At 38.1% G+C, this 10,038-nt stretch overlaps 2 protein-coding genes and 1 long non-coding RNA gene across 3 annotated transcripts; 2 read left to right on the top strand and 1 right to left on the bottom strand.

Moving 5' to 3' along the window:
• Positions 1 to 663: 663 nt before the first annotated feature.
• On the top strand, positions 664 to 3,248 carry LOC114262948 (uncharacterized). The gene is made up of 3 exons (XM_082900830.1): positions 664 to 1,428; positions 2,102 to 2,236; positions 2,320 to 3,248. The coding sequence occupies exons 1-3, from the start codon at positions 664 to 666 to the stop codon at positions 3,190 to 3,192; spliced, it is 1,773 nt and encodes a 590-aa protein (XP_082756956.1). The 3' UTR covers positions 3,193 to 3,248.
• Positions 3,249 to 4,679: 1,431 nt separating this feature from the next.
• On the top strand, positions 4,680 to 5,227 carry LOC145805977 (uncharacterized). Its single transcript, XR_014348357.1, has 2 exons — positions 4,680 to 4,809; positions 4,895 to 5,227. It is a non-coding gene; the product is annotated as an uncharacterized LOC145805977 (long non-coding RNA).
• A 665-nt stretch (positions 5,228 to 5,892) lies between these two features.
• On the bottom strand, positions 5,893 to 8,745 carry LOC145805655 (uncharacterized). The gene is made up of 4 exons (XM_082900828.1): positions 7,881 to 8,745; positions 7,021 to 7,417; positions 6,240 to 6,535; positions 5,893 to 6,122 (listed from the first exon to the last, which is right to left on the bottom strand). Exons 1-4 carry the CDS (start codon positions 8,743 to 8,745, stop codon positions 5,893 to 5,895), a joined length of 1,788 nt encoding a protein of 595 aa, XP_082756954.1.
• Between the last annotated feature and the right edge of the window lie 1,293 nt (positions 8,746 to 10,038).

The raw sequence follows: 10,038 nt of genomic DNA, 5'->3' as shown, positions 1-10,038 counted from the left end.
CATTCACATTGTGACATCAATGCCCAAGTTGTTTGTGTTATTGGGTGTAGTTTGGCGCTGTTGGTTCCCCCCTTTGATTTTTAGCAAATTATAACATAATGTGATCACCCATGTAAGCATTCACATTGCCCAGTAACTGTTGTAGTTTTCGGGATTTGTTTTTGCACACATGAATGATCTCAACATTCACATTACTATTGAGTACTGGGTAAACTTAGAGTAGTACACACTGATGTGAACATTCACATTATGTGAATGTTCACATTAATGTCAGAACCCCCAAACTTCACTCAACACCGTGATGGAGTATGATGTAAACATTCACATTGTGACATCAATGCCCAAGTTGTTTGTGTTATTGGGTGTAGTTTGGCGCTGTTGGTTCCCCCCTTTGATTTTTAGCAAATTATAACATAATGTGATCACCCATGTAAACATTCACATTGCCCAGTAACTGTTGTCGTTTTCGGAATTTATTTTTCAAACATGGATGATGTGAACATTCACATTAGCATTGATTACTGTGTAAACTTACAGTAATAAACACTGATGTGAACATTCACATCAGTGTACAATGATGTGAATGTTCCAATTACTGTCAATGCTGGTTGTTGAATGTTGTTTGGTGCTTCGAGTTCCATCCTCTGTGTTTCAACAAATTATATGTGCTCATTTGAACATACAGGTCTTCCCCATAAAGTTGATGGCAAGCGAAAGCGAGGGGAATCCCGTTCCAAAACCAAGCCTGATCAAACAGCTGTTCCTGAAGAAGTGAACATGAAAAAAGTAAACTACCGGTCAAATATAACTGGATTGGTCAAACTGTTAAAGGATACAAAATTTACAAGTGGCCAATTGAAGTGCCTTAGAAAAACACTGTTCTGGCCATTATTTGATAGCTTGATCAGTAACGAAATCGACCTCAACCACTGCATGAAATATGATGATGTCATTGTATGTATAGTACAAACATTCAAGCAATCTAGTGGAAGGTTTTACATTGGGGATAAGAACATCCAGATTTTTAGAAGCGACGTATCACTGATTTTTGGGGTGGACTGCGGCACCAAGTCGATGGATCTCTCTTATGGTGCAAAACCAACAACCGGCATCATACACCGAATGTGCAAGGATGTTAGTCGGTTAAGTGCTGCCAAAATACGAGAAATTCTGAGGGAAGCATTGAAGGGCACAAAAAAACATGACGATGAGGAGGTCGCAAGATTAGTTTGCATGTATGCATGCGTCAAGCTATTCTTTTCTACATCCGGAGAAACAATTGGATGGGTTTTCTACTCATACATGGACCCATTACACAAGATGATCGAGTATGATTGGGCTGAGAGCATCCGGGCAACCTTGATGGGTTCATTGGGCCAAAACTGTGGAAAACCAGGACGAGTCACCGGATGTGTGATGTTGTTAATGGTAAATCTCATAAAACTTATTCTATGTTTAATATGAACATATACGGGCTCTGAACACTCTGATGTGAATGTTCACATTTCTCAGCTTTGGTGTGGAAGTTGACAACATTGATGAAAACATTCGCATTACTGTTTCAGTAATATACAAACACACATTAGTAGATGCTGGTGTAAACATTCACATTAACAGATGTGAACATTCACATCAGTTGTACCACTCACATTACCAGATGTGAATATTCACATCAGTAACATCACTCACCATTAGCAAAATGTGAGCATTCACATAGTAATAGCACTGACATGAACAGATGTGAACATTCACATCAGTATCATCACCCACCATTAGCAAATGTGAACATTCACATCAGTAATAGCACTGACACTAACAGTTGTGAACATTCACGTCAGTAATATCACTCACATTAACAGTTGTGAACATTCACATCAGTAGTATCACTCAACATTAGGAAATGTGAACATTCACATCAGTAACATTACTCCACATTAGCAGATGTGAACATTCACATCAGTTTTAAGTGATGTAAACATTCACATTACTGGCCTAGTGGTGCACTGCGAACATTCACATTACTGCACCAGTGGTGTAAACATTCACATCAATGTTAATTCATATGAACATTCAAATTACTGATATTTGTTATTTGTTTCAGTATTGGCTGTGTGAGCATACAACAATCTTACAACCCCGCAACCCCAATGCCATTCCACGATGCGTAAAATGGGACCTCACAGCCTTACATAGCAACATGAAGTCCATAACTTTGGCTAAGCTAGGTTTAAATGAGGTAGAAGTACAACCAAATATATTGTGCTTATTCACATAGTGAGACGAGGAACTATCTAACTAACATACTGTCTCGAAATGCAGGTATATGGCGGCGAGCTAATGGCATCACCAACTGAAGCGAAGATGTATCGTCATACAAAATTGAATGTGGAGCCAAAACCTGAGATTTTGTCAAGTGCAGTAGCAAAGAAAGATGAAAGCAATGAGGATCAAAGCAAAGACAGTCAACGCAGTGATGACAGGGATGCATTTTCTGTCGATGCAGTGGACCTGAATGATGTTGGACATTATATCAACCCCAGCTGTAGCACCCCCAATGCTGAGAAAGGAATCATCATAGCACAACCAACTGAGCCCGACATTGTGGAAGTACTCATAAAAGAAAACCAAAAAGCTTGGGCTCTTGTACAGCAATGGGAAGCGAAATACAAACAGTTGGAAGAATCATGGGAGTTGAGGGCAAGGGTGATTGCTGCCCTTGAAGCCAAACTATTTGACCAATCGGGCTCATCCAATGTGGACATGGATCTGAAGACTTGCATGGAGTGGAAAGATACAGAAATTCAGCGGCTGACAAAGTTGGTCATCAACTTGGAATGTGAAAAAACAATACTTCAAGACCTTTTTGACGATCAGTCCGTCCACATCATCACTCAAGTTGAAGCACAAAAAGCTCATGACAGCCTTAACAAGAATCCCACTGCAGCATTGGAACACATTATCAGCCCCCCATCAAGGGTAAAACGCATAAAGCAGAAGGTAAGGAAAGAACACAGGTTGGACGAGTTTGAATACCCCAACCTGCCTGGTCAGAAGAAAGGGAAAGAGGGAGCCGAACAGCAATCACATGTAGTCCAAATTGCACAAGATTTAGACAAGCAACCAACCACCAAAAAAGCAGCCAACAAAGTCCAAGAAGTTAACCTTGAACAACAAACTGAAGGTCTGGGCTAACATGAACAAACTCAACAAGCAAAAAGTCCAAAATTTGCACAAGAACGGCAGTGATGAGTAAGTGATCTTACATATCCCCAACTGTTTTTTTTTTTTTTTTTTTTTCCCATCATGTTCAGTTCACATACATACTTAATAAATTAGATCATTTAAAAAATGTGCAATGTTGACATTAACATTTTCTGTAATCACAATGCACAGGTTGCTAGTGTGGCGAGGGGACTCAAAGACTAAACATGTGTATTTTGAGGACATCATACACCTCATCAAGGAAGAATCAATAACCAACAACGTATGGCAACTGTAAATGTGTACAAAACACACACACACACATACACACACACACACACACACACATACACACAGAGTAAAGACACTGTAAATAATGTACTGCCACCCCTCCGGTTCTGCAGGTGATAGATGCTTATGGTGAAATTCTACTTGAACTACAAGGGCTAGTCAACCCAAGTTTGGAAGATTCATCATTCATCTTTACAAGCACATGTTTGGTAACCACTAGACTTTAATTTTGATTATGTTTCAATACATGTGGATGTTCTTCTCAGCATTACATGCTTACATTGTTAACTTAAATAATAGGCAGATGTGAATGTTAACAACAACATAAAATGACCTTTGAGAAGATTCACATTGACAGATGTGAACATTCACATCATTCGCATTGAAGATTATATGCTTATTATGTTGATAAACTTAAATGATACACACATGTGAACATTTACATCAGTAATATAACTCACATTAACAGATGTGAACATTCACATCAGCAGTATTACTCACATTAACAGATGTGAACATTCACATCAGTAACATCACCCACCATTAGCAAATTGGAACATTCACATCAGTAATAGCACTGACATTAACAGATGTGAAGATTCACATCAGTAGCATTACTCACACTAACAGATGTGAACATTCACATCAGTAACATCACCCACCATTAGCAAATGGGAACATTCACACCAGTAATATCACTGACGTTAACAGATGTGAACATTCACATCAGTAGTATCACTCACCATTAGGAAATGTGAACATTCACATCAGTAACATAACTCCCCATTAGCAGATGAACATTCAAATCAGTAACACCAAACATTGATATAAATACTTGGTACATCATTGTATGCCCTTTGTGTGCAGAAAATCATTGAACAGTACCCTCTCACAAGAGGAATAAACTAATTGATGTACACATCAAGGAGTATCAAGGCCAGAGATTCTTAATCTTCCCAATACACGACAACTTTCACTGGACAATTGTTGTGTACGACGTGAAAGAGAATGTATGGAGGCATTATAACTCACTGCGCCCAAGAGAAGGCATACATGACCCACATATTGACAAAGCACAAACACTGGTAAGTGGCTGACAAAAATAATACTTGTCATGATGTGTAATATTTGAACTTGGACGTATGCCCTATGTTGGTTGGTGCCTAATATGAAATTTCATTGTTGGCAGAGGGACTACATCACAGCTTTGGTGCACAACATTGGACCATCATCACCATTATGGACCAATTTATCAAGCCAAAATACTTCGAAAACAATCATATCAGTGGACATCTGTCCTCAGCAAGCATCAAATTCGTAAGCCTAAAATCGATTTCTACCCATGTTCCACAGCCTTTACCCACCTAAATTTCAAAATCTAACAAGAAGTTTGCATTTTCAGGGTGGATTGTGGGCCTGCAGTTTGTTACATCATGAGGGCGCATGTATATCGTGAAGACATTGTTGCCAGCCTAGATCGCTTTGAATGGTGTCAAATAAGAGACTCATTAGTACACCTTTTTCTGAACCACAGAAAGACAGTGTAATGTGAAAACCTATAAGTGAGGGGTGTCCACCTATTACTGTTACCCAAATCTGTTATCCACATTTAAGACAATTTAGTTTCAATAGATTTTTCATATTGGAGCAGACTAGCTTAATTGTAAATCAAGTCTATATCACTGCTTGTACAGATATTTTCCAGTCAATATATGTATATGCATTTTCAGGCCTATTTTGCGTTGGTCATGCACATTGAGATTGTATTTTCTTTTTATTTTTTTGGATACACATGACATGATGTCAATGTTCACATCACAGAATGATCGTACACTTTCTTCTATTTTAAACCATACTACATGGATGTGAATATTGCTTAAAGTGTTCATGTAACACAATATGACAGGTGTGAGTATGATATTTCTTAACACAAGTCAATATTCACATCTAACAATTTGATGATGTGAATATTCACATCATAACTTCTGATTATGCGAATGGCAACAATGATGTCATGAATATTCACATCTTATGAGTTGATGATGCGAATGGTTACATTGATGTAAACATTGCTGTTAACAGTAACAACAATGTGAACATTCCCACCACAGAAATGTTTGAAAGTTGAACAATGTGAACATTCACATAATGTGATTATATTACATAAGTGTGAATGTTAACAACATACATTCATCCAAAACACAACCAACATAAATGTCAGATTGGTACCTTAAAAAAGTAAAAATAAAACACAAATCAAACACTAATGCATTATTATGTTTGCCAACACAACGTAATCTTATTGCAACCCAATGTTTCCCAACACAACACAATCTTATTTCAAAAATGAATATAAGAATCCAATGTAAAATACAATGTTGAAATGAAAAAAGGTACATCTTATATCGGCTCCGTGCATGATTTTCGATTATGGCTCCCCAACTTATCATATCTCCCGCACCTTATTTGCTTCAGTTTCTCACCCCTTGATGGGATCCTATTCTTCTTTGGCCTTCTGGGTGGTCTTTTCACGGTTGGCGGGTATATAGTGAAGTCCGTGGGATCAAAAGGCGGCTTCTCCACCGATGGTATAGGGAATATGGCTCCTGAATAGGCTGCACGATATGTCTCTACATGAAAGTAATGTTCTACACAATCATTGAGATTGTAGCGGCTCTTCTGAATGGCAATAACAGCATGGTCACACGGGAATCCGTTGATTTGCCATTTGAAGCAAGAACATGTACGTCTCGCAACATCAACTGTAACAGATGGTATCGAATGAACTTCAAACACATCCTCGTTGGCTTTGCTAACTTGCCAAGACTTGCTGTCATTAAACGAATCCATAAGCCTTGTTTCGAATGTCGGACAAATAATCTCATTCCATTTGTTTGCTTGGTCACGCCGTGCAGACATTTGCCGCATCAACTGAGTACGAATTTTGTCCACCATTTGAGTGATAGGAAGATTACGTGCTTCTTTAATCCAGTTATTAAATGACTCCGCCGCATTGGATGTCATCTCCCCATAACGCATGCCCCTGCACAATATATCACAAACATTGTACAATACGGAATTTAACAGGCCTGACCATTCACGTTGACAGATGTGAACGTTCACAGTTGTGAACGTTCACAGTACTGCCATTAGTATACACTGATGTGAACATTCACATCAGGGTATAATAATGTGAATGTTCACATCTGCTACCAGGTTTTAATAATGTGAATGTTCACATTATATGCTTATTACGTTGTCAACTTAAATGATAGACAGATGTGAATGTTAACAACAACAACAAAATATGACACGTGTCAACATTCAAATCTGTAATACATTGCATGACTATTTGACAAATTAACAGATGTGAACATGACATCAGTCATCATTAGCAGATGTGAATATTCACATCATTTACATTGAAGATGAAACACAATTCGAAGATTGTCACCATTCTAAACTGAAAATTCACATCACTACCATTCTAAACTTCAAAAATGGAACACGTTAGGAAACTATTATTACCTGAAGTATGAATTTGCCCAGTGCTCAGGTGCTAAGTCCTTGAAAAAATTATGAGCTCGTTGTTTACCCTCCTCTTTTAATTTTGTAAGCTTTTCATGGAACCCTACCACAGTTGGCTCGTAGGCACAGTCGCCCAAACTACTTACTAGGTGATCCCTGAATCCATTATCAATTCCTTTCATCCGGTCTCTTAAATTGCTCTTCAAGTGTTGTAAGCAATAACCGTGATGAGCCGATGGGAACACCTTTGGCATAGCTTCTAACAGACCAAGATTACGATCCGAAATAAAAGTAATATGGCGCTTCCCATCAACAACCTTCCCAAGTTCATGCAAGAACCACGACCAATTAGCCGTGGTCTCCGAATCAACAATTGCAAATGCAACAGGAAACAGACCTACAACACAACACCAATACACAACTGTTCACAATATTCCAAAGTGAATAGAAAAACAGTATAAACGAAACAGGTCATGTGAATGTTCATATGTACATTGCCCTCTTTACTATTGCTGTTTTTGGATTCAGGTTCGTAAACATCAACGATGTGAACATTCACATTAACGACCATTAATAATTCATTGTTGATTGTTGAGTCACTGACAATGTTAACATTCACAGTACTGTTCATTAATAGATCAACTAACATTAGTATATACTGATGTGAACATTCACATCGGTCTGTAATAATGTGAATGTTCACATTTCTGTCATTAGCATACAAAGATGTGAACATTCACATCAGTGCATACTGATGTCAATGTTCACATTACTTATAATTTAGCAATCACTCTTTTGTCCAGACTACGCTGCTCAGAGTGAATATTGACATGAATAGACAGGTAAAAAAAACTTCTAACCATTGTTCCCGTCTTTCGCCGTTGCCGCAAGTAGCTGACCTTTGTACTTTCCTTTGAGGAATGTTCCATCCAGGAATAATAAAGGCCGACAAGCATTGAACCCAGAAATACACGCAGCGAATGACACAAAGAAGCGACAAAACTGTTGACTACTCGCATCATAGTCAATATTGACATAACTCCCCGGATTGTACCGCATCACGACATCCGAATACCACCGCAACTGGTCAAACGATAACGAGTGATCTCCATGAATACCAGCCTTTGCTTTCTCCACACCCAACCATACGACATGGTAACTCACATCTAGCCCATAATCCCTCTTCAAAATAGTCACCACTTCACACGGCCGAGTCAACGGCTTGTCCCTCACAATTTCAGATATGGTACTCGACACCAAATCCGAACTAACTCGCGGATTCTTCGATGTTCGGACATCCGTACCACAAGTATGCACATCACTAAACCTCTTGATGTAGAAAAAATCATTTGCTCGTTGTGCTCTACAATGTATAGCCCACAAGCACCCCCTCTCCTCCCACATCGCACACACAGCAGTAACTCTTGTTGTCTCGTTCTTCACGTATGTGAACTTAAACCCACATTGGATGGCATACTTACATAAAACGTCACGAAATTCTTGTGCACCTCCAACAAACCGTTGTCCTACATGCGTAATACCATTTGTCCAAGGGGCTGACAACAACACCTTCTCCTTATGGTGGCAAAATCTCCGTAGTGCATCAATTTCATCCTCAACCCCCACACGTAGCAATCCCAAACTACTTGACTGACCAATATCACCCTTCAACTCAACCACAATTTCTATATGTTGTACCCCCATTGATTTAGCAAGCAGTACCATGTTCTGAAATTCTTCCTCATTGTCCAAATGACACTTATTAATCCCAGGTAGTTTACAGAACAATGAAATAGAACCAGCAGACAACTCATCCCATTTCTCACACAAACACTCCACCAAACGAGAATAACACATTGCGCGGGCAACATTTATTACAGTTGTACTACAACCATATGTACACACCAATAGCATAAAGGTATCCATCTCCTGTAAAAACACAAAAACACAACAATGAACAGTAATGAAAATCGATATGAAAATTCACATTGTGCAAAAAATAGATGACTACGTGTACAGTTCAAGTGCTAAATCCATAATTCACAATATGAAGATGTGAACATTCACATTACTATTAACAAGATGTCAACATTAAGAAAACATCAAAGTACAATGAGAACATCAACAATCTTCACATAATATAATGATGTGAACATTCACATCAGTGTATGATGATGTAAACATTCACATTGATATTAACAAGATGTTAACATTAAGCAAGCATCAAAGTAAAATGAGAACATTAACAATCTTCACATAATATTAACAATCTTCACAGGGCCTCATTAAGCAAACATCAATTTAAAATGAGAACATCCACATTCTTCACATATTCCACATTCACAAAATGTGAACATTCACATTGATATATATACTGATAATCAAATCATCCACACAGAGCCTCATTACGCATGCATCAAAGTCAAATGAGAACTACACATTCTTCACATAATACGAATGAACTCCCCTCCACATAACCACGTAAAATGCATATAATTGAAAAAACAGAGCATTCAATCCATATAAATCCAAAAACAGAGCATCTGATCCATTATACGAATGAAACCATAAACTGAACATGTATTCATAACCAAATTGATACTAACCTTGATCATGCAATCCTACAATCGTACAGAAAGTTGAAAAAAACTGATTTGAATTAGTTATAATCCGGCAAATGTAACAACCGAACACCCTCCTCTTCGTCGTCTTCACTCGCAAACCACAGAACCAGACTACAACAGCAAGGATGAAACCCTATCACAACCAATCCTTGTAACGAGCATGCAAAACATAAACGTATCTCTCGGAATTGGATTGATGATGAAAAACGTAAAATAGAAACTGCCAAACTGCATGAGCGAAGAAACAGGCACCTATTACGTATTAACACTGTACATATATATATACAGGGGCAAAATAGTCCAAGAAATTATATTAAATTAGAAAAATGGACCTTATGGAATAAGAAAAAAAGTTTATGGGACTAATTAGGTTATAATATTCTTTAGTGGACCT

This window comes from Camellia sinensis, chromosome 13 (genome assembly GCF_055761805.1).
Source record: "Camellia sinensis isolate YWXY chromosome 13, ASM5576180v1, whole genome shotgun sequence".
NCBI lineage: Eukaryota > Viridiplantae > Streptophyta > Magnoliopsida > Ericales > Theaceae > Camellia > Camellia sinensis.
The sequence above is the reverse complement of the archived record's forward strand: the minus strand, read 5'-3'. Positions and strand labels throughout refer to the sequence as shown.